This window comes from Oncorhynchus nerka, linkage group LG10 (assembly GCF_034236695.1).
Source record: "Oncorhynchus nerka isolate Pitt River linkage group LG10, Oner_Uvic_2.0, whole genome shotgun sequence".
NCBI lineage: Eukaryota > Metazoa > Chordata > Actinopteri > Salmoniformes > Salmonidae > Oncorhynchus > Oncorhynchus nerka.
The window spans coordinates 332760-357576 of record NC_088405.1 but is presented as its reverse complement, the minus strand read 5'-3'; the positions used below and the strand labels follow the sequence as shown (position 1 = coordinate 357576).

Here is a 24817-nt window from a genome sequence, read left to right as displayed (position 1 = left end):
CATACTACCTCAATCAGCCTGACTAACAGGTGTCTGTATATATCTACATGAACATACTACCTCAATCAGCCTGACTAACAGGTGTCTGTATATATCTACATGAACATACTACCTCAATCAGCCTGACTAACAGGTGTCTGTATATATCTACATGTAGATACTACCTCAATCAGCCTGACTAACAGGTGTCTGTATAGAGCTACATGTAGATACTACCTCAATCAGCCTGACTAACAGGTGTCTGTATATATCTACATGAACATACTACCTCAATCAGCCTGACTAACAGGTGTCTGTATATATCTACATGAACATACTACCTCAATCAGCCTGACTAACAGGTGTCTGTATATATCTACATGTACATACTACCTCAATCAGCCTGACTAACAGGTGTCTGTATAGAGCTACATGTACATACTACCTCAATCAGCCTGACTAACAGGTGTCTGTATATAGCTACATGTACATACTACCTCAATCAGCCTGACTAACAGGTGTCTGTATATATCTACATGAACATACTACCTCAATCAGCCTGACTAACAGGTGTCTGTATAGAGCTACATGTAGATACTACCTCAATCAGCCTGACTAACAGGTGTCTGTATATATCTACATGAACATACTACCTCAATCAGCCTGACTAACAGGTGTCTGTATATAGCTACATGTACATACTACCTCAATCAGCCTGACTAACAGGTGTCTGTATATATCTACATGAACATACTACCTCAATCAGCCTGACTAACAGGTGTCTGTATATATCTACATGAACATACTACCTCAATCAGCCTGACTAACAGGTGTCTGTATAGAGCTACATGTAGATACTACTTCAATCAGCCTGACTAACAGGTGTCTGTATATATCTACATGAACATACTACCTCAATCAGCCTGACTAACAGGTGTCTGTATATATCTACATGAACATACTACCTCAATCAGCCTGACTAACAGGTGTCTGTATAGAGCTACATGTAGATACTACCTCAATCAGCCTGACTAACAGGTGTCTGTATATAGCTACATGTAGATACTACCTCAATCAGCCTGACTAACAGGTGTCTGTATATATCTACATGTACATACTACCTCAATCAGCCTGACTAACAGGTGTCTGTATATATCTACATGAACATACTACCTCAATCAGCCTGACTAACAGGTGTCTGTATATATCTACATGTACATACTACCTCAATCAGCCTGACTAACAGGTGTCTGTATAGAGCTACATGTACATACTACCTCAATCAGCCTGACTAACAGGTGTCTGTATATAGCTACATGTACATACTACCTCAATCAGCCTGACTAACAGGTGTCTGTATATATCTACATGAACATACTACCTCAATCAGCCTGACTAACAGGTGTCTGTATAGAGCTACATGTACATACTACCTCAATCAGCCTGACTAACAGGTGTCTGTATATATCTACATGAACATACTACCTCAATCAGCCTGACTAACAGGTGTCTGTATAGAGCTACATGTACATACTACCTCAATCAGCCTGACTAACAGGTGTCTGTATATATCTACATGAACATACTACCTCAATCAGCCTGACTAACAGGTGTCTGTATATATCTACATGAACATACTACCTCAATCAGCCTGACTAACAGGTGTCTGTATAGAGCTACATGTACATACTACCTCAATCAGCCTGACTAACAGGTGTCTGTATATATCTACATGAACATACTACCTCAATCAGCCTGACTAACAGGTGTCTGTATATAGCTACATGTACATACTACCTCAATCAGCCTGACTAACAGGTGTCTGTATATATCTACATGAACATACTACCTCAATCAGCCTGACTAACAGGTGTCTGTATATATCTACATGAACATACTACCTCAATCAGCCTGACTAACAGGTGTCTGTATATAGCTACATGAACATACTACCTCAATCAGCCTGACTAACAGGTGTCTGTATATATCTACATGTACATACTACCTCAATCAGCCTGACTAACAGGTGTCTGTATATAGCTACATGAACATACTACCTCAATCAGCCTGACTAACAGGTGTCTGTATATATCTACATGAACATACTACCTCAATCAGCCTGACTAACAGGTGTCTGTATATCTACATGAACATACTACCTCAATCAGCCTGACTACATGTCTGTATATATCTACATGTACATACTACCTCAATCAGCCTGACTAACAGGTGTCTGTATAGAGCTACATGTAGATACTACCTCAATCAGCCTGACTAACAGGTGTCTGTATAGAGCTACATGTAGATACTACCTCAATCAGCCTGACTAACAGGTGTCTGTATAGAGCTACATGTGATACTACCTCAATCAGCCTGACTAACAGGTGTCTGTATATAGCTACATGTAGATACTACCTCAATCAGCCTGACTAACAGGTGTCTGTATATATCTACATGAACATACTACCTCAATCAGCCTGACTAACAGGTGTCTGTATATAGCTACATGTACATACTACCTCAATCAGCCTGACTAACAGGTGTCTGTATATATCTACATGAACATACTACCTCAATCAGCCTGACTAACAGGTGTCTGTATATATCTACATGAACATACTACCTCAATCAGCCTGACTAACAGGTGTCTGTATAGAGCTACATGTAGATACTACCTCAATCAGCCTGACTAACAGGTGTCTGTATATATCTACATGAACATACTACCTCAATCAGCCTGACTAACAGGTGTCTGTATATATCTACATGAACATACTACCTCAATCAGCCTGACTAACAGGTGTCTGTATATATCTACATGTACATACTACCTCAATCAGCCTGACTAACAGGTGTCTGTATATAGCTACATGTACATACTACCTCAATCAGCCTGACTAACAGGTGTCTGTATATAGCTACATGAACATACTACCTCAATCAGCCTGACTAACAGGTGTCTGTATATATCTACATGTACATACTACCTCAATCAGCCTGACTAACAGGTGTCTGTATATAGCTACATGAACATACTACCTCAATCAGCCTGACTAACAGGTGTCTGTATATAGCTACATGAACATACTACCTCAATCAGCCTGACTAACAGGTGTCTGTATATATCTACATGAACATACTACCTCAATCAGCCTGACTAACAGGTGTCTGTATATAGCTACATGTACATACATGTACATACTACCTCAATCAGCCTGACTAACAGGTGTCTGTATATAGCTACATGTACATACTACCTCAATCAGCCTGACTAACAGGTGTCTGTATATATCTACATGAACATACTACCTCAATCAGCCTGACTAACAGGTGTCTGTATGTAGCTACATGAACATACTACCTCAATCAGCCTGACTAACAGGTGTCTGTATATATCTACATGAACATACTACCTCAATCAGCCTGACTAACAGGTGTCTGTATGTAGCTACATGAACATACTACCTCAATCAGCCTGACTAACAGGTGTCTGTATATAGCTACATGTAGATACTACCTCAATCAGCCTGACTAACAGGTGTCTGTATAGAGCTACATGAACATACTACCTCAATCAGCCTGACTAACAGGTGTCTGTATATAGCTACATGTACATACTACCTCAATCAGCCTGACTAACAGGTGTCTGTATATAGCTACATGTACATACTACCTCAATCAGCCTGACTAACAGGTGTCTGTATATAGCTACATGTCCATACTACCTCAATCAGCCTGACTAACAGGTGTCTGTATATAGCCTATATGGCCGTGCTACTAACAGGTGTCGGTATATAGCTACATGTACATACTACCTCAATCATCCTGACTAACAGGTGTCTGTATATAGCTACATGAACATACTACCTCAATCAGCCTGACTAACAGGTGTCTGTATATAGCTACATGTACATACTACCTCAATCAGCCTGACTAACAGGTGTCTGTATATAGCTACATGTACATACTACCTCAATCAGCCTGACTAACAGGTGTCTGTATATATCTACATGAACATACTACCTCAATCAGCCTGACTAACAGGTGTCTGTATATATCTACATGTACATACTACCTCAATCAGCCTGACTAACAGGTGTCTGTATATATCTACATGAACATACTACCTCAATCAGCCTGACTAACAGGTGTCTGTATATATCTACATGTACATACTACCTCAATCAGCCTGACTAACAGGTGTCTGTATATAGCTACATGTACATACTACCTCAATCAGCCTGACTAACAGGTGTCTGTATATATCTACATGAACATACTACCTCAATCAGCCTGACTAACAGGTGTCTGTATATAGCTACATGAACATACTACCTCAATCAGCCTGACTAACAGGTGTCTGTATATATCTACATGAACATACTACCTCAATCAGCCTGACTAACAGGTGTCTGTATATAGCTACATGAACATACTACCTCAATCAGCCTGACTAACAGGTGTCTGTATATAGCTACATGTACATACTACCTCAATCAGCCTGACTAACAGGTGTCTGTATATAGCTACATGTACATACTACCTCAATCAGCCTGACTAACAGGTGTCTGTATATATCTACATGAACATACTACCTCAATCAGCCTGACTAACAGGTGTCTGTATAGAGCTACATGTACATACTACCTCAATCAGCCTGACTAACAGGTGTCTGTATATAGCTACATGTACATACTACCTCAATCAGCCTGACTAACAGGTGTCTGTATATAGCTACATGTACATACTACCTCAATCAGCCTGACTAACAGGTGTCTGTATATAGCTACATGTACATACTACCTCAATCAGCCTGACTAACAGGTGTCTGTATATAGCTATAGCTGTGGCCTTGCTACTCTTATTTCAAATGTATTTTTACTGTTGTTTTATTTCTTTACTTACACACACACACACACACACACACACACACACACACCACACCACACACACACACACACACACACCACACACACACACCACACACACACACAGTTAGTGTCACCACACACACACACACACCACACACGACACACACACACCACACACACACAGTTAGTGTCACCACACACACACACCACACACACACACCACACACACACACACCACACACACACACACACCACACACCACACACACACCTTTTTTTTGCACTGTTGGTTTGAGCCTGTAAGTAAGCATTTCACTACACCTGTTATATTCGGAGCATGTGACTAATACACTTTGATTTGATTGGGTCTCCTGTCTCACCATCAGTTTCTCTGCGTCGGCACGGACTTTGAGCAGCTCGGTGATGGCGTCCACAAACCCCTGGTGGTGGAAGTTACACATCTTCTCTATCTCTCTGTCATGGTTACGGATCCTGACCTCAAGCTTCTCCATAAACCTCTTGTGGGCATTAGGCTGGTCATCGTACACAGATCTGAAACACACAAAGTCAGGGAACAGGAGAGTTAGATCTGAAACAGACAAGGTCAGGGGACAGGGGAGTTACAAGGTCAGGGAACAGGGGAGTTACAAGGTCAGGGAACAGGGGAGTTACAAGGTCAGGGAACAGGGGAGTTACAAGGTCAGGGAACAGGGGAGTTACAAGGTCAGGGAACAGGGGAGTTACAAGGTCAGGGAACAGGGGAGTTACAAGGTCAGGGAACAGGGGAGTTACAAGGTCAGGGGACAGGGAGTTACAAGGTCAGGGACAGGGGAGTTACAAGGTCAGGGAGTTACAAGTTCAGGGAGTTACAAGGTCAGGGGAGTTACAAGGTCAGGGAACAGGGAGTTACAAGGTCAGGGAGTTACAAGGTCAGGGAACAGGGAGTTACAAGGTCAGGGAGTTACAAGGTCAGGGAGTTACAAGGTCAGGGGAGTTACAAGGTCAGGGAACAGGGGAGTTACAAGGTCAGGGAGTTACAAGGTCAGGGAACAGGGAGTTACAGGGAACAGGGAGTTACAAGGTCAGGGAACAGGGAGTTACAAGGTCAGGGAACAGGGGAGTTACAAGGTCAGGGGACAGGGGAGTTACAAGGTCAGGGAGTTACAAGTTCAGGGAGTTACAAGGTCAGGGGAGTTACAAGGTCAGGGAACAGGGGAGTTACAAGGTCAGGGGAGTTACAAGGTCAGGGAACAGGGAGTTACAAGGTCAGGGAGTTACAAGGTCAGGGGAGTTACAAGGTCAGGGAACAGGGAGTTACAAGGTCAGGGGACAGGGGAGTTACAAGGTCAGGGAACAGGGGAGTTACAAGGTCAGGGGACAGGGAGTTACAAGGTCAGGGAACAGGGAGTTACAAGGTCAGGGAGTTACAAGGTCAGGGAGTTACAAGGTCAGGAACAGGGAGTTACAAGGTCAGGGAGTTACAAGGTCAGGGAACAGGGGAGTTACAAGGTCAGGGAAAAGGGGAGTTACAAGGTCAGGGAACAGGGGAGTTACAAGGTCAGGGGAGTTACAAGGTCAGGGGAGTTACAAGGTCAGGGAACAGGATAGTTACAAGGTCAGGAAACAGGGGAGTTACAAGGTCAGGGAACAGGGGAGTTACAAGGTCAGGGAACAGGGGAGTTACAAGGTCAGGGAACAGGGGAGTTACAAGGTCAGGGAACAGGGGAGTTACAAGGTCAGGGAACAGGGGAGTTACAAGGTCAGGGAACAGGGAGTTACAAGGTCAGGGGAGTTACAAGGTCAGGGGAGTTACAAGGTCAGGGAACAGGGGAGTTACAAGGTCAGGGGAGTTACAAGGTCAGGGAACAGGGGAGTTACAAGGTAAGGGAACAGGGGAGTTACAAGGTAAGGGAACAGGGGAGTTACAAGGTCAGGGGAGTTACAAGGTCAGGGAACAGGGAGTTACAAGGTCAGGGGACAGGGAGTTACAAGGTCAGGGAGGAAGGTCAGGGGAGTTACAAGGTCAGGGAACAGGGAGTTACAAGGTCAGGGAGTTACAAGGTCAGAACAGGGAGTTACAAGGTCAGGGGAGTTACAGGGGAGTTACAAGGTCAGGGGAGTTACAAGGTCAGGGAACAGGGGAGTTACAAGGGAGTTACAAGGTCAGGGAACAGGGGAGTTACAAGGTCAGGGAACAGGGGAGTTACAAGGTCAGGGAACAGGAGAGTTACAAGGTCAGGGGACAGGGGAGTTACAAGGTCAGGGGACAGGGGAGTTACAAGGTCAGGGAGTTACAAGTTCAGGGAGTTACAAGGTCAGGGGAGTTACAAGGTCAGGAACAGGGAGTTACAAGGTCAGGAGTTACAAGGTCAGGGAACAGGGAGTTACAAGGTCAGGGAACAGGTCAGGGGAGTTACAAGGTCAGGGAACAGGGGAGTTACAAGGTCAGGGGACAGGGGAGTTACAAGGTCAGGGAACAGGGGAGTTACAAGGTCAGGGGACAGGGAGTTACAGGTCAGGGAACAGGGAGTTACAAGGTCAGGGAGTTACAAGGTCAGGGGAGTTACAAGGTCAGGGAACAGGGAGTTACAAGGTCAGGGAGTTACAAGGTCAGGGAACAGGGGAGTTACAAGGTCAGGGAGTTACAAGGTCAGGGAACAGGGGAGTTACAAGGTCAGGGGAGTTACAAGGTCAGGGAGTTACAAGGTCAGGGAACAGGAGAGTTACAAGGTCAGGGAACAGGGAGTTACAAGGTCAGGGAGTTACAAGGTACAAGGTCAGGGAACAGGGGAGTTACAAGGTCAGGGGACAGGGGAGTTACAAGGTCAGGGAACAGGGGAGTTACAAGGTCAGGGGACAGGGGAGTTACAAGGTCAGGGAACAGGGGAGTTACAAGGTCAGGGGAGTTACAAGGTCAGGGGAGTTACAAGGTCAGGGAACAGGGGAGTTACAAGGTCAGGGGAGTTACAAGGTCAGGGAACAGGGGAGTTACAAGGTCAGGGAAAAGGGGAGTTACAAGGTCAGGGAACAGGGGAGTTACAAGGTCAGGGAGTTACAAGGGAGTTACAAGGTCAGGAACAGGATAGTTACAAGGTCAGGAAACAGGGGAGTTACAAGGTCAGGGAACAGGGGAGTTACAAGGTCAGGGAACAGGGGAGTTACAAGGTCAGGGAACAGGGGAGTTACAAGGTCAGGGAACAGGGGAGTTACAAGGTCAGGGAACAGGGGAGTTACAAGGTCAGGGAACTGGGGAGTTACAAGGTCAGGGGAGTTACAAGGTCAGGGGAGTTACAAGGTCAGGGAACAGGGGAGTTACAAGGTCAGGGGAGTTACAAGGTCAGGGAACAGGGGAGTTACAAGGTAAGGGGGAGTTACAAGGTCAGGGAGTTACAAGGTCAGGGAACAGGGAGTTACAAGGTCAGGGGACAGGGGAGTTACAAGGTCAGGGAGTTACAAGGTCAGGGGAGTTACAAGGTCAGGGAACAGGGAGTTACAAGGTCAGGGGAGTTACAAGGTCAGGGAACAGGGAGTTACAAGGTCAGGGGAGTTACAAGGTCAGGGGAGTTACAAGGTCAGGGAGTTACAAGGTCAGGGAACAGGGAGTTACAAGGTCAGGGAGTTACAAGGTCAGGGAACAGGGGAGTTACAAGGTCAGGGAACAGGGGAGTTACAAGGTCAGGGAACAGGGAGTTACAAGGTCAGGGGACAGGGGAGTTACAAGGTCAGGGGACAGGGGAGTTACAAGGTCAGGGGAGTTACAAGTTCAGGGGAGTTACAAGGTCAGGGGAGTTACAAGGTCAGGGAACAGGGGAGTTACAAGGTCAGGGGAGTTACAAGGTCAGGGAACAGGGGAGTTACAAGGTCAGGGGAGTTACAAGGTCAGGGGAGTTACAAGGTCAGGGAACAGGGGAGTTACAAGGTCAGGGGACAGGGGAGTTACAAGGTCAGGGAACAGGGGAGTTACAAGGTCAGGGGACAGGGGAGTTACAAGGTCAGGGAACAGGGGAGTTACAAGGTCAGGGGAGTTACAAGGTCAGGGGAGTTACAAGGTCAGGGAACAGGGGAGTTACAAGGTCAGGGGAGTTACAAGGTCAGGGAACAGGGGAGTTACAAGGTCAGGGAAAAGGGGAGTTACAAGGTCAGGGAACAGGGGAGTTACAAGGTCAGGAGAAGGTCAGGGAGTTACAAGGTCAGGGAACAGGAGAGTTACAAGGTCAGGGAACAGGGGAGTTACAAGGTCAGGGAACAGGGGAGTTACAAGGTCAGGGAACAGGGGAGTTACAAGGTCAGGGGAGTTACAAGGTCAGGGAACAGGGGAGTTACAAGGTCAGGGGAGTTACAAGGTCAGGGAACAGGGGAGTTACAAGGTCAGGGAACAGGGGAGTTACAAGGTCAGGGGAGTTACAAGGTCAGGGAACAGGGGAGTTACAAGGTCAGGGAACAGGGGAGTTACAAGGTCAGGGGACAGGGGAGTTACAAGGTCAGGGGAGTTACAAGGTCAGGGGAGTTACAAGGTCAGGGAACAGGGGAGTTACAAGGTCAGGGGAGTTACAAGGTCAGGGAACAGGGGAGTTACAAGGTCAGGGAGTTACAAGGTCAGGGAGTTACAAGGTCAGGAGACAAGGTCAGGGAACAGGGGAGTTACAAGGTCAGGGGACAGGGGAGTTACAAGGTCAGGGAACAGGGGAGTTACAAGGTCAGGGGACAGGGGAGTTACAAGGTCAGGGGAGTTACAAGGTCAGGGGAGTTACAAGGTCAGGGGAGTTACAAGGTCAGGGGAGTTACAAGGTCAGGGGAGTTACAAGGTCAGGGAACAGGGGAGTTACAAGGTCAGGGAACAGGGGAGTTACAAGGTCAGGGAACAGGGGAGTTACAAGGTCAGGGGACAGGGGAGTAACAAGGTCAGGGGACAGGGGAGTTACAAGGTCAGGGGAGTTACAAGGTCAGGGAACAGGGGAGTTACAAGGTCAGGGGACAGGGAGTTACAAGGTCAGGGGAGTTACAAGGTCAGGGAACAGGGGAGTTACAAGGTCAGGGAACAGGGGAGTTACAAGGTCAGGGGAGTTACAAGGTCAGGGAACAGGAGAGTTACAAGGTCAGGGAACAGGGGAGTTACAAGGTCAGGGAGTTACAAGGTCAGGGAACAGGGGAGTTACAAGGTCAGGGAACAGGGGAGTTACAAGGTCAGGGAGTTACAAGGTCAGGGAGTTACAAGGTCAGGGAACAGGGAGTTACAAGGTCAGGGAACAGGGGAGTTACAAGGTCAGGGGAGTTACAAGGTCAGGGAACAGGGAGTTACAAGGTCAGGGGAGTTACAAGGTCAGGGAACAGGAGAGTTACAAGGTCAGGGAACAGGGAGTTACAAGGTCAGGGGAGTTACAAGGTCAGGGAACAGGGGAGTTACAAGGTCAGGGAACAGGGGAGTTACAAGGTCAGGGGAGTTACAAGGTCAGGGGAGTTACAAGGTCAGGGAACAGGGGAGTTACAAGGTCAGGGAACAGGGGAGTTACAAGGTCAGGGGAGTTACAAGGTCAGGGAACAGGGGAGTTACAAGGTCAGGGAACAGGGGAGTTACAAGGTCAGGGAACAGGAGAGTTACAAGGTCAGGGAACAGGGGAGTTACAAGGTCAGGGGAGTTACAAGGTCAGGGAACAGGGGAGTTACAAGGTCAGGGAACAGGGGAGTTACAAGGTCAGGGGAGTTACAAGGTCAGGGAACAGGAGAGTTACAAGGTCAGGGGACAGGGGAGTTACAAGGTCAGGGGAGTTACAAGGTCAGGGAACAGGAGAGTTACAAGGTCAGGGGACAGGGGAGTTACAAGGTCAGGGGAGTTACAAGGTCAGGGAACAGGAGAGTTACAAGGTCAGGGGACAGGAGAGTTACAAGGTCAGGGGACAGGGGAGTTACAAGGTCAGGGGAGTTACAAGGTCAGGGGACAGGAGAGTTACAAGGTCAGGGGACAGGGGAGTTACAAGGTCAGGGGAGTTACAAGGTCAGGGAACAGGAGAGTTACAAGGTCAGGGGACAGGGGAGTTACAAGGTCAGGGGAGTTACAAGGTCAGGGAACAGGGGAGTTACAAGGTCAGGGAACAGGGGAGTTACAAGGTCAGGGGAGTTACAAGGTCAGGGAACAGGAGAGTTACAAGGTCAGGGGAGTTACAAGGTCAGGGAACAGGGGAGTTACAAGGTCAGGGAACAGGGGAGTTACAAGGTCAGGGAACAGGGGAGTTAGATCTGAAACATGATGAATGTTGTCAGGGTCACAAGGGGAGACAGAACGTTCAGATACCAGCCACATCTCCATACATCATCCCACAGAGACATAGCCTGCATCCTATTCCCTATATAGTCACAGGGCTCTGGTCAGAAGAAGTGCACTATGTAGGGAATAGGGTGCAATTTGGGACACATTTCAAATCAACAAAAAGGGGCAACAAGAAATGTCACCTAACCAACAGGGTAGTCTGGGCTGAGATATCACCTAACCAACAGGGTAGACTGGGCTGAGATACCACCTAACCAACAGGGTAGGCTGGGCTGAGATACCACCTAACCAACAGGGTAGTCTGGGCTGGGATATCACCTAACCAACAGGGTAGGCAGGGCTGAGATGTCACCTAACCAACAGGGTAGACTGGGCTGAGATGTCACCTAACCAACAGGGTAGACTGGGCTGAGATGTCACCTAACCAACAGGGTAGGCTGGGCTGAGATACCACCTAACCAACAGGGTGGGCTGGGCTGAGATACCACCTAACCAACAGGGTAGTCTGGGCTGAGATACCACCCAACCAACAGGGTAGTCTGGGCTGAGATACCACCTAACCAACAGGGTGGGCTGGGCTGAGATACCACCTAACCAACAGGGTGGGCTGGGCTGAGATACCACCTAACCAACAGGGTAGGCTGGGCTGAGATATCACCTAACCAACAGGGTAGACTGGGCTGAGATATCACCTAACCAACAGGGTGGGCTGGGCTGAGATACCACCTAACCAACAGGGTAGGCTGGGCTGAGATACCACCTAACCAACAGGGTAGGCTGGGCTGAGATACCACCTAACCAACAGGGTAGGCTGGGGGCTGAGATACCACCTAACCAACAGGGTAGGCAGGGCTGAGATGTCACCTAACCAACAGGGTAGGCTGGGCTGAGATGTCACCTAACCAACAGGGTAGGCTGGGCTGAGATGTCACCTAACCAACAGGGTAGGCTGGGCTGAGATGTCACCTAACCAACAGGGTAGGCTAGGCTGAGATACCACCTAACCAACAGGGTAGGCTGGGCTGAGATACCACCTAACCAACAGGGTAGGCTGGGCTGAGATGTCACCTAACCAACAGGGTAGGCTGGGCTGAGATGTCACCTAACCAACAGTGTAGGCTGGGTTTGGCTGAGATACCACCTAACCAACAGGGTAGGCTGGGCTGAGATGTCACCTAACCAACAGGGTAGGCTGGGCTGAGATGTCACCTAACCAACAGGGTAGGCTGGGCTGAGATGTCACCTAACCAACAGGGTAGGCTGGGCTGAAACACCACCTAACAAACAGGGTAGACTGGGCTAAGATATCACCTAACCAACAGGGTAGGCTGGGCTGAGATGTCACCTAACCAACAGTGTAGGCTGGGCTTGGCTGAGATACCACCTAACCAACAGGGTAGGCTGGGCTGAGATGTCACCTAACCAACAGGGTAGGCTGGGCTGAGATGTCACCTAACCAACAGGGTAGGCTGGGCTGAGATGTCACCTAACCAACAGGGTAGGCTGGGCTGAGATGTCACCTAACCAACAGGGTAGGCTGGGCTGAGACACACCCTAACCAACAGGGTAGACTGGGCTGAGATATTACCTAACCAACAGGGTAGGCTGGGCTATCACCTAACCAACAGGGTAGGCTGGGCTGAGATATCAACTAACCAACCGTGTAGACTGGGCTGGGCTGAGATATCACCTAACCAACAGGGTAGGCTGGGCTGAGATATCACCTAACCAACAGTGTAGTATGGGCTGAGATATCACCTAACCAACGGGGTAGACTGGGCTGAGATATCACCTAACCAACAGGGTAGGCTGGGCTGAGATGTCACCTAACCAACAGGGTAGGCTGGGCTGAGATGTCACCTAACCAACAGGGTAGGCTGGGCTGAGATGTCACCTAACCAACAGGGTAGGCTGGGCTGAGACACCACCTAACAAACAGGGTAGACTGGGCTGAGATATCACCTAACCAACAGGGTAGGCTGGGCTGAGATATCACCTAACCAACAGGGTAGGCTGGGCTGAGATATCACCTAACCAACAGGGTAGGCTGGGCTGAGATAGCACCTAACCAACAGGGTAGACTGGGCTGGGCTGAGATACCACCTAACCAACAGTGTAGTACGGGCTGAGATATCACCTAACCAACAGTGTAGACTGGGCAGGGCTGAGATATCACCTAACCAACAGGGTAGACTGGGCTGGGCTGAGATATCACCTAACCACAGTGTAGGCTGGGCTGAGATATCACCTAACCAACAGTGTAGTATGGGCTGAGATATCACCTAACCAACAGGGTAGGCTGGGCTGAGATAGCACCTAACCAACAGGGTAGACTGGGCTGGGCTGAGATACCACCTAACCAACAGTGTAGTATGGCCTGAGATATCACCTAACCAACGGGGTAGACTGGGCTGAGATATCACCTAACCAACGGGGTAGACTGGGCTGAGATATCACCTAACCAACAGGGTAGGCTGGGCTGAGATACCACCTAACCAAGAGGGTAGGCTGGGCTGAGATATCACCTAACCAACGGGGTAGGCTGGGCTGAGATACCACCTAACCAACAGGGTAGGCTGGGCTGAGATATCACCTAACCAACAGGGTAGGCTGGGCTGAGATATCACCTAACCAACAGGGTAGGCTGGGCTGAGATATCACCTAACCAACAGGGTAGGCTGGGCTGAGATACCACCTAACAAACAGGGTAGGCTGGGCTGAGATACCACCTAACAAACAGGGTAGGCTGGGCTGAGATACCACCTAACCAACAGGGTTGGCTGGGCTGAGATACCACCTAACCAACAGGGTAGGCTGGGCTGAGATATCACCTAACCAACAGGGTAGGCTGGGCTGAGATATCACCTAACCAACAGCTGGGCTGAGATACCACCTAACCAACAGGGTAGGCTGAGATACCATCAACAGGGTAGGCTGGGCTGAGATACCACCTAACCAAGAGGGTAGGCTGGGCTGAGATATCACCTAACCAACAGGGTAGGCTGGGCTGAGATATCACCTAACCAACAGGGTAGGCTGGGCTGAGATAGCACCTAACCAACAGGGTAGACTGGGCTGGGCTGAGATACCACCTAACCAACAGTGTAGTATGGCCTGAGATATCACCTAACCAACAGTGTAGACTGGGCTGGGCTGAGATATCACCTAACCAACAGGGTAGACTGGGCTGGGCTGAGATATCACCTAACCACAGTGTAGGCTGGGCTGAGATACAACCTAACCAACAGGGTAGGCTGGGCTGAGATATCAACTAACCAACAAGTGTAGTATGGGCTAAGATATCACCTAACCAACGGGGTAGGCTGGGCTGAGATATCATCTAACCAACAGGGTAGGCTGGGCTGAGATATCACCTAACCAACAGGGTAGGCTGGGCTGAGATATCACCTAACCAATAGGGTAGGCTGGGCTGAGATAGCACCTAACCAACAGGGTAGACAGGGCTGGGCTGAGATACCACCTAACCAACAGTGTAGTATGGGCTGAGATATCACCTAACCAACAGTGTAGACTGGGCAGGGCTGAGATATCACCTAACCAACAGGGTAGACTGGGCTGGGCTGAGATATCACCTAACCACAGTGTAGGCTGGGCTGAGATATCACCTAACCAACAGTGTAGTCTGGGCTGAGATAGCACCTAACCAACAGGGTAGACTGGGCTGGGCTGAGATACCACCTAACCAACAGTGTAGTATGGCCTGAGATATCACCTAACCAACAGGGTAGACTGGGCTGAGATATCACCTAACCAACGGGGTAGACTGGGCTGAGATATCACCTAACCAACGGGGTAGACTGGGCTGAGATATCACCTAACCAACAGGGTAGGCTGGGCTGAGATACCACCTAACCAAGAGGGTAGACTGGGCTGAGATATCACCTAACCAACGGGGTAGGCTGGGCTGAGATACCACCTAACCAACAGGGTAGGCTGGGCTGAGATATCACCTAACCAACAGGGTAGGCTGGGCTGAGATATCACCTAACCAACAGGGTAGGCTGGGCTGAGATATCACCTAACCAACAGGGTAGGCTGGGCTGAGATATCACCTAACCAACAGGGTAGGCTGGGCTGAGATACCACCTAACCAACAGGGTAGGCTGGGCTGAGATACCCCCTAACCAACAGGGTTGGCTGGGCTGAGATACCACCTAACCAACAGGGTAGGCTGGGCTGAGATATCACCTAACCAACAGGGTAGGCTGGGCTGAGATACCACCTAACCAACAGGGTAGTCTGGGATGAGATAGCACCTAACCAACAGGGTAGGCAGGGCTGAGATATCACCTAACCAACAAGATAGGCTGGGCTGAAATACCACCTAACCAACAGTGTAGGCTGGGCTGAGATACCACCTAACCAACAGGGAGGCTGGGCTGAGATACCACCTAACCAACAGGGTAGGCTGGGCTGAGATATCACCTAACCAACAGGGTAGCGTGGGCTGAGATATCACCTAACCAACAGGGTAGCCTGGGCTGGGCTGAGATATCACCTAACCAACAGGGTAGGCTGGGCTGAGATACCACCTAACCAACAGGGTAGGCAGGGCTGAGATATCACCTAACCAACAGGGTAGTCTGGGCTGAGATACCACCTAACCAACAGGGTAGTCTGGGCTGAGATATCACCTAACCAACAGGGTAGGCTGGGCTGAGATATCACCTAACCAACAGGGTAGGCTGGGCTGAGATACCACCTAACCAACAGGGTAGGCTGGGCTGAGATACCCCTAACCAACAGGGTTGGCTGGGCTGAGATACCACCTAACCAACAGGGTAGGCTGGGCTGAGATATCACCTAACCAACAGGGTAGGCTGGGCTGAGATACCACCTAACCAACAGGGTAGTCTGGGATGAGATAGCACCTAACCAACAGGGTAGGCAGGGCTGAGATATCACCTAACCAACAAGATAGGCTGGGCTGAAATACCACCTAACCAACAGTGTAGGCTGGGCTGAGATACCACCTAACCAACAGGGAGGCTGGGCTGAGATACCACCTAACCAACAGGGTAGGCTGGGCTGAGATATCACCTAACCAACAGGGTAGCGTGGGCTGAGATATCACCTAACCAACAGGGTAGCCTGGGCTGGGCTGAGATACCACCTAACCAACAGGGTAGGCAGGGCTGAGATATCACCTAACCAACAGGGTAGTCTGGGCTGAGATACCACCTAACCAACAGGGTAGTCTGGGCTGAGATACCACCTAACCAACAGTGTAGGCTGGGCTGAGATATCACCTAACCAACAGTGTAGGCTGGGTTGAGATGTCACCTAACCAACAGGGTAGGCTGGGCTGAGATACCACCTAACCAACAGGGTAGGCTGGGCTGAGATACCACCTAACCAACAGTGTAGGCTGGGCTGAGATACCACCTAACCAACAGTGTAGGCTGGGCTGAGATACCACCTAACCAACAGGGTAGGCTGGGCTGAGATACCACCTAACCAACAGTGTAGGCTGGAGTGAGATACCACCTAACCAACAGGGTAGGCTGGGCTGAGATGTCACCTAACCAACAGGGTAGGCTGGGCTGAGATGTCACCTAACCAACATGGTAGGCTGGGCTGAGATACCACCTAACCAACAGGGTAGGCTGGGCTGAGATGTCACCTAACCAACAGGGTAGGCTGGGCTGAGATGCCACCTAACCAACAGGGTAGGCTGGGCTGAGATGTCACCTAACCAACAGGGTAGTCTGGGCTGAGATATCACCTAACCAACAGGGTAGACTGGGCTGAGATATCACCTAACCAACAGGGTAGACTGGGCTGAGATGTCACCTAACCAACAGGGTAGACTGGGCTGAGATGTCACCTAACCAACAGGGTAGGCTGGGCTGAGATGTCACCTAACCAACAGGGTAGTCTGGGCTGAGATACCACCTAGCCAACAGGGTGGGCTGGGCTGAGATACCACCTAACCAACAGGGTAGTCTGGGCTGAGATACCACCTAACCAACAGGGTAGGCTGGGCTGAGATACCACCTAACCAACAGGGTAGACTGGGCTGAGATATCACCTAACCAACGGGGTAGACTGGGCTGAGATATCACCTAACCAACGGGGTAGGCTGGGCTGAGATACCACCTAACCAAGAGGGTAGGCTGGGCTGAGATATCACCTAACCAAAGGGGTAGGCTGGGCTGAGATACCACCTAACCAACAGGGTAGGCTGGGCTGAGATATCACCTAACCAACAGGGAGGCTGGGCTGAGATACCACCTAACCAACAGGGTAGACTGGGCTGAGATATCACCTAACCAACAGGGTAGCGTGGGCTGAGATATCACCTAACCAACAGGGTAGCCTGGGCTGGGCTGAGATATCACCTAACCAACAGGGTAGCCTGGGCTAAGATACCACCTAACCAACAGGGTAGACTGGGCTGAGATACCACCTAACCAACAGGGTAGGCTGGGCTGAGATACCACCTAACCAACAGGGTAGTCTGGGCTGGGATATCACCTAACCAACAGGGTAGGCAGGGCTGAGATGTCACCTAACCAACAGGGTAGACTGGGCTGAGATGTCACCTAACCAACAGGGTAGACTGGGCTGAGATGTCACCTAACCAACAGGGTAGGCTGGGCTGAGATACCACCTAACCAACAGGGTGGGCTGGGCTGAGATACCACCTAACCAACAGGGTAGTCTGGGCTGAGATAACACCCAACCAACAGGGTAGTCTGGGCTGAGATACCACCTAACCAACAGGGTGGGCTGGGCTGAGATACCACCTAACCAACAGGGTGGGCTGGGCTGAGATACCACCTAACCAACAGGGTAGGCTGGGCTGAGATACCACCTAACCAACAGGGTAGACTGGGCTGAGATATCACCTAACCAACAGGGTGGGCTGGGCTGAGATACCACCTAACCAACAGGGTAGGCTGGGCTGAGATACCACCTAACCAACAGGGTAGGCTGGGCTGAGATACCACCTAACCAACAGGGTAGGCTGGGCTTGGCTGAGATACCACCTAACCAACAGGGTAGGCAGGGCTGAGATGTCACCTAACCAACAGGGTAGGCTGGGCTGAGATGTCACCTAACCAACAGGGTAGGCTGGGCTGAGATGTCACCTAACCAACAGGGTAGGCTGGGCTGAGATGTCACCTAACCAACAGGGTAGGCTAGGCTGAGATACCACCTAACCAACAGGGTAGGCTGGGCTGAGATACCACCTAACCAACAGGGTAGGCTGGGCTGAGATGTCACCTAACCAACAGGGTAGGCTGGGCTGAGATGTCACCTAACCAACAGTGTAGGCTGGGTTTGGCTGAGATACCACCTAACCAACAGGGTAGGCTGGGCTGAGATGTCACCTAACCAACAGGGTAGGCTGGGCTGAGATGTCACCTAACCAACAGGGTAGGCTGGGCTGAGATGTCACCTAACCAACAGGGTAGGCTGGGCTGAAACACCACCTAACAAACAGGGTAGACTGGGCTAAGATATCACCTAACCAACAGGGTAGGCTGGGCTGAGATGTCACCTAACCAACAGTGTAGGCTGGGCTTGGCTGAGATACCACCTAACCAACAGGGTAGGCTGGGCTGAGATGTCACCTAACCAACAGGGTAGGCTGGGCTGAGATGTCACCTAACCAACAGGGTAGGCTGGGCTGAGATGTCACCTAACCAACAGGGTAGGCTGGGCTGAGATGTCACCTAACCAACAGGGTAGGCTGGGCTGAGACACACCCTAACCAACAGGGTAGACTGGGCTGAGATATTACCTAACCAACAGGGTAGGCTGGGCTATCACCTAACCAACAGGGTAGGCTGGGCTGAGATATCACCTAACCAACCGTGTAGACTGGGCTGGGCTGAGATATCACCTAACCAACAGGGTAGGCTGGGCTGAGATATCACCTAACCAACAGTGTAGTATGGGCTGAGATATCACCTAACCAACGGGGTAGACTGGGCTGAGATATCACCTAACCAACAGGGTAGGCTGGGCTGAGATGTCACATAACCAACAGGGTAGGCTGGGCTGAGATGTCACCTAACCAACAGGGTAGGCTGGGCTGAGATGTCACCTAACCAACAGGGTAGGCTGGGCTGAGACACCACCTAACAAACAGGGTAGACTGGGCTGAGATATCACCTAACCAACAGGGTAGGCTGGGCTGAGATATCACCTAACCAACAGGGTAGGCTGGGCTGAGATATCACCTAACCAACAGGGTAGGCTGGGCTGAGATAGCACCTAACCAACAGGGTAGACTGGGCTGGGCTGAGATACCACCTAACCAACAGTGTAGTACGGGCTGAGATATCACCTAACCAACAGTGTAGACTGGGCAGGGCTGAGATATCACCTAACCAACAGGGTAGACTGGGCTGGGCTGAGATATCACCTAACCACAGTGTAGGCTGGGCTGAGATATCACCTAACCAACCGTGTAGACTGGGCTGGGCTGAGATATCACCTAACCAACAGGGTAGGCTGGGCTGAGATACCACCTAACCAAGAGGGTAGGCTGGGCTGAGATATCACCTAACCAACAGGGTAGGCTGGGCTGAGATATCACCTAACCAACAGTGTAGTATGGGCTGAGATATCACCTAACCAACGGGGTAGACTGGGCTGAGATATCACCTGACCAACAGGGTAGGCTGGGCTGAGATATCACCTAACCAACAGGGTAGGCTGGGCTGAGATAGCACCTAACCAACAGGGTAGACTGGGCTGGGCTGAGATACCACCTAACCAACAGTGTAGTATGGCCTGAGATATCACCTAACCAACAGTGTAGACTGGGCTGGGCTGAGATATCACCTAACCAACAGGGTAGACTGGGCTGGGCTGAGATATCACCTAACCACAGTGTAGGCTGGGCTGAGATACAACCTAACCAACAGGGTAGGCTGGGCTGAGATATCAACTAACCAACAAGTGTAGTATGGGCTAAGATATCACCTAACCAACGGGGTAGACTGGGCTGAGATATCATCTAACCAACAGGGTAGGCTGGGCTGAGATATCACCTAACCAACAGGGTAGGCTGGGCTGAGATATCACCTAACCAATAGGGTAGGCTGGGCTGAGATAGCACCTAACCAACAGGGTAGACAGGGCTGGGCTGAGATACCACCTAACCAACAGTGTAGTATGGGCTGAGATATCACCTAACCAACAGTGTAGACTGGGCAGGGCTGAGATATCACCTAACCAACAGGGTAGACTGGGCTGGGCTGAGATATCACCTAACCACAGTGTAGTCTGGGCTGAGATAGCACCTAACCAACAGGGTAGACTGGGCTGGGCTGAGATACCACCTAACCAACAGTGTAGTATGGCCTGAGATATCACCTAACCAACAGGGTAGACTGGGCTGAGATATCACCTAACCAACGGGGTAGACTGGGCTGAGATATCACCTAACCAACGGGGTAGACTGGGCTGAGATATCACCTAACCAACAGGGTAGGCTGGGCTGAGATACCACCTAACCAAGAGGGTAGACTGGGCTGAGATATCACCTAACCAACGGGGTAGGCTGGGCTGAGATACCACCTAACCAACAGGGTAGGCTGGGCTGAGATATCACCTAACCAACAGGGTAGGCTGGGCTGAGATATCACCTAACCAACAGGGTAGGCTGGGCTGAGATATCACCTAACCAACAGGGTAGGCTGGGCTGAGATATCACCTAACCAACAGGGTAGGCTGGGCTGAGATACCACCTAACCAACAGGGTAGGCTGGGCTGAGATACCCCTAACCAACAGGGTTGGCTGGGCTGAGATACCACCTAACCAACAGGGTAGGCTGGGCTGAGATATCACCTAACCAACAGGGTAGGCTGGGCTGAGATACCACCTAACCAACAGGGTAGTCTGGGATGAGATAGCACCTAACCAACAGGGTAGGCAGGGCTGAGATATCACCTAACCAACAAGATAGGCTGGGCTGAAATACCACCTAACCAACAGTGTAGGCTGGGCTGAGATACCACCTAACCAACAGGGAGGCTGGGCTGAGATACCACCTAACCAACAGGGTAGGCTGGGCTGAGATATCACCTAACCAACAGGGTAGCGTGGGCTGAGATATCACCTAACCAACAGGGTAGCCTGGGCTGGGCTGAGATATCACCTAACCAACAGGGTAGGCTGGGCTGAGATACCACCTAACCAACAGGGTAGGCAGGGCTGAGATATCACCTAACCAACAGGGTAGTCTGGGCTGAGATACCACCTAACCAACAGGGTAGTCTGGGCTGAGATATCACCTAACCAACAGGGTAGGCTGGGCTGAGATATCACCTAACCAACAGGGTAGGCTGGGCTGAGATACCACCTAACCAACAGGGTAGGCTGGGCTGAGATACCCCCTAACCAACAGGGTTGGCAGGGCTGAGATACCACCTAACCAACAGGGTAGGCTGGGCTGAGATATCACCTAACCAACAGGGTAGGCTGGGCTGAGATACCACCTAACCAACAGGGTAGTCTGGGATGAGATAGCACCTAACCAACAGGGTAGGCAGGGCTGAGATATCACCTAACCAACAAGATAGGCTGGGCTGAAATACCACCTAACCAACAGTGTAGGCTGGGCTGAGATACCACCTAACCAACAGGGAGGCTGGGCTGAGATACCACCTAACCAACAGGGTAGGCTGGGCTGAGATATCACCTAACCAACAGGGTAGCGTGGGCTGAGATATCACCTAACCAACAGGGTAGCCTGGGCTGGGCTGAGATATCACCTAACCAACAGGGTAGGCTGGGCTGAGATACCACCTAACCAACAGGGTAGGCAGGGCTGAGATATCACCTAACCAACAGGGTAGTCTGGGCTGAGATACCACCTAACCAACAGGGTAGTCTGGGCTGAGATACCACCTAACCAACAGTGTAGGCTGGGCTGAGATATCACCTAACCAACAGTGTAGGCTGGGTTGAGATGTCACCTAACCAACAGGGTAGGCTGGGCTGAGATACCACCTAACCAACAGGGTAGGCTGGGCTGAGATACCACCTAACCAACAGTGTAGGCTGGGCTGAGATACCACCTAACCAACAGTGTAGGCTGGGCTGAGATACCACCTAACCAACAGGGTAGGCTGGGCTGAGATACCACCTAACCAACAGTGTAGGCTGGAGTGAGATACCACCTAACCAACAGGGTAGGCTGGGCTGAGATGTCACCTAACCAACAGGGTAGGCTGGGCTGAGATGTCACCTAACCAACATGGTAGGCTGGGCTGAGATACCACCTAACCAACAGGGTAGGCTGGGCTGAGATGTCACCTAACCAACAGGGTAGGCTGGGCTGAGATGCCACCTAACCAACAGGGTAGGCTGGGCTGAGATGTCACCTAACCAACAGGGTAGTCTGGGCTGAGATATCACCTAACCAACAGGGTAGACTGGGCTGAGATATCACCTAACCAACAGGGTAGACTGGGCTGAGATGTCACCTAACCAACAGGGTAGACTGGGCTGAGATGTCACCTAACCAACAGGGTAGGCTGGGCTGAGATGTCACCTAACCAACAGGGTAGTCTGGGCTGAGATACCACCTAGCCAACAGGGTGGGCTGGGCTGAGATACCACCTAACCAACAGGGTAGTCTGGGCTGAGATACCACCTAACCAACAGGGTAGGCTGGGCTGAGATACCACCTAACCAACAGGGTAGACTGGGCTGAGATATCACCTAACCAACGGGTAGACTGGGCTGAGATATCACCTAACCAACGGGGTAGGCTGGGCTGAGATACCACCTAACCAAGAGGGTAGGCTGGGCTGAGATATCACCTAACCAACGGGGTAGGCTGGGCTGAGATACCACCTAACCAACAGGGTAGGCTGGGCTGAGATATCACCTAACCAACAGGGAGGCTGGGCTGAGATACCACCTAACCAACAGGGTAGACTGGGCTGAGATATCACCTAACCAACAGGGTAGCGTGGGCTGAGATATCACCTAACCAACAGGGTAGCCTGGGCTGGGCTGAGATATCACCTAACCAACAGGGTAGCCTGGGCTAAGATACCACCTAACCAACAGGGTAGGCAGGGCTGAGATCTCACCTAACCAACAGGGTAGTCTGGGCTGAGATACCACCTAACCAACAGGGTAGTCTGGGCTGAGATACCACCTAACCAACAGTGTAGGCTGGGCTGAGATATCACCTAACCAACAGTGTAGGCTGGGTTGAGATGTCACCTAACCAACAGGGTAGGCTGGGCTGAGATACCACCTAACCAACAGGGTAGGCTGGGCTGAGATACCACCTAACCAACAGTGTAGGCTGGGCTGAGATACCACCTAACCAACAGGGTAGGCTGGGCTGAGATGTCACCTAACCAACAGGGTAGTCTGGGCTGAGATACCACCTAACCAACAGTGTAGGCTGGGCTGAGATACCACCTAACCAACAGGGTAGGCTGGGCTGAGATACCACCTAACCAAAAGGGTAGGCTGGGCTGAGATACCACCTAACCAACAGGGTAGGTTGGGCTGAGATACCACCTAACCAACAGGGTAGGCTGGGCTGAGATGTAACCTAACCAACAGGGTGGGCTGGGCTGAGATACCACCTAACCAACAGTGTAGGCTGGGCTGAGATACCACCTAACCAACAGGGTAGACTGGGCTGAGATATCACCTAACCAACAGGGTAGGCTGGGCTGGGCTGAGATATCACCTAACCAACAGGGTGGGCTGGGCTGAGATATCACCTAACCAACAGGGTAGGCTGGGCTGAGATACCACCTAACCAACAGGGTAGACTGGGCTGAGATATCACCTAACCAACAGGGTAGACTGGGCTGAGATATCACCTAACCAACAGGGTAGGCTGGGCTGGGCTGAGATGAGATACCACCTAACCAACAGGGTAGACTGGGCTGGGCTGAGATATCACCTAACCAACAGTGTAGTCTGGGCTGAGATGTCACCTAACCAACAGTGTAGGCTGGGCTTGGCTGAGATACCACCTAACCAACAGGGTAGGCTGGGCTGAGATGTCACCTAACCAACAGGGTAGGCTGGGCTGAGATGTCACCTAACCAACAGGGTAGGCTGGGCTGAGATGTCACCTAACCAACAGGGTAGGCTGGGCTGAGATGTCACCTAACCAACAGGGTAGGCTGGGCTGAGACACACCCTAACCAACAGGGTAGACTGGGCTGAGATATTACCTAACCAACAGGGTAGGCTGGGCTATCACCTAACCAACAGGGTAGGCTGGGCTGAGATATCACCTAACCAACCGTGTAGACTGGGCTGGGCTGAGATATCACCTAACCAACAGGGTAGGCTGGGCTGAGATATCACCTAACCAACAGTGTAGTATGGGCTGAGATATCACCTAACCAACGGGGTAGACTGGGCTGAGATATCACCTAACCAACAGGGTAGGCTGGGCTGAGATGTCACCTAACCAACAGGGTAGGCTGGGCTGAGATGTCACCTAACCAACAGGGTAGGCTGGGCTGAGATGTCACCTAACCAACAGGGTAGGCTGGGCTGAGACACCACCTAACAAACAGGGTAGACTGGGCTGAGATATCACCTAACCAACAGGGTAGGCTGGGCTGAGATATCACCTAACCAACAGGGTAGGCTGGGCTGAGATATCACCTAACCAACAGGGTAGGCTGGGCTGAGATAGCACCTAACCAACAGGGTAGACTGGGCTGGGCTG

General features: G+C 50.6%; 1 protein-coding gene across 1 annotated transcript in view; it reads right to left on the bottom strand.

Moving 5' to 3' along the window:
• The window catches only part of LOC135573579 (exocyst complex component 6-like), a 93297-nt gene that overhangs the window by 29642 nt on the left and 38838 nt on the right, over nucleotides 1-24817 (bottom strand). The window contains exon 2 of the mRNA XM_065022843.1: nucleotides 5147-5401. Within this exon, the coding sequence (XP_064878915.1) occupies nucleotides 5147-5401 (255 nt within the window). The remainder of the gene's footprint in view (nucleotides 1-5146; nucleotides 5402-24817) is intronic.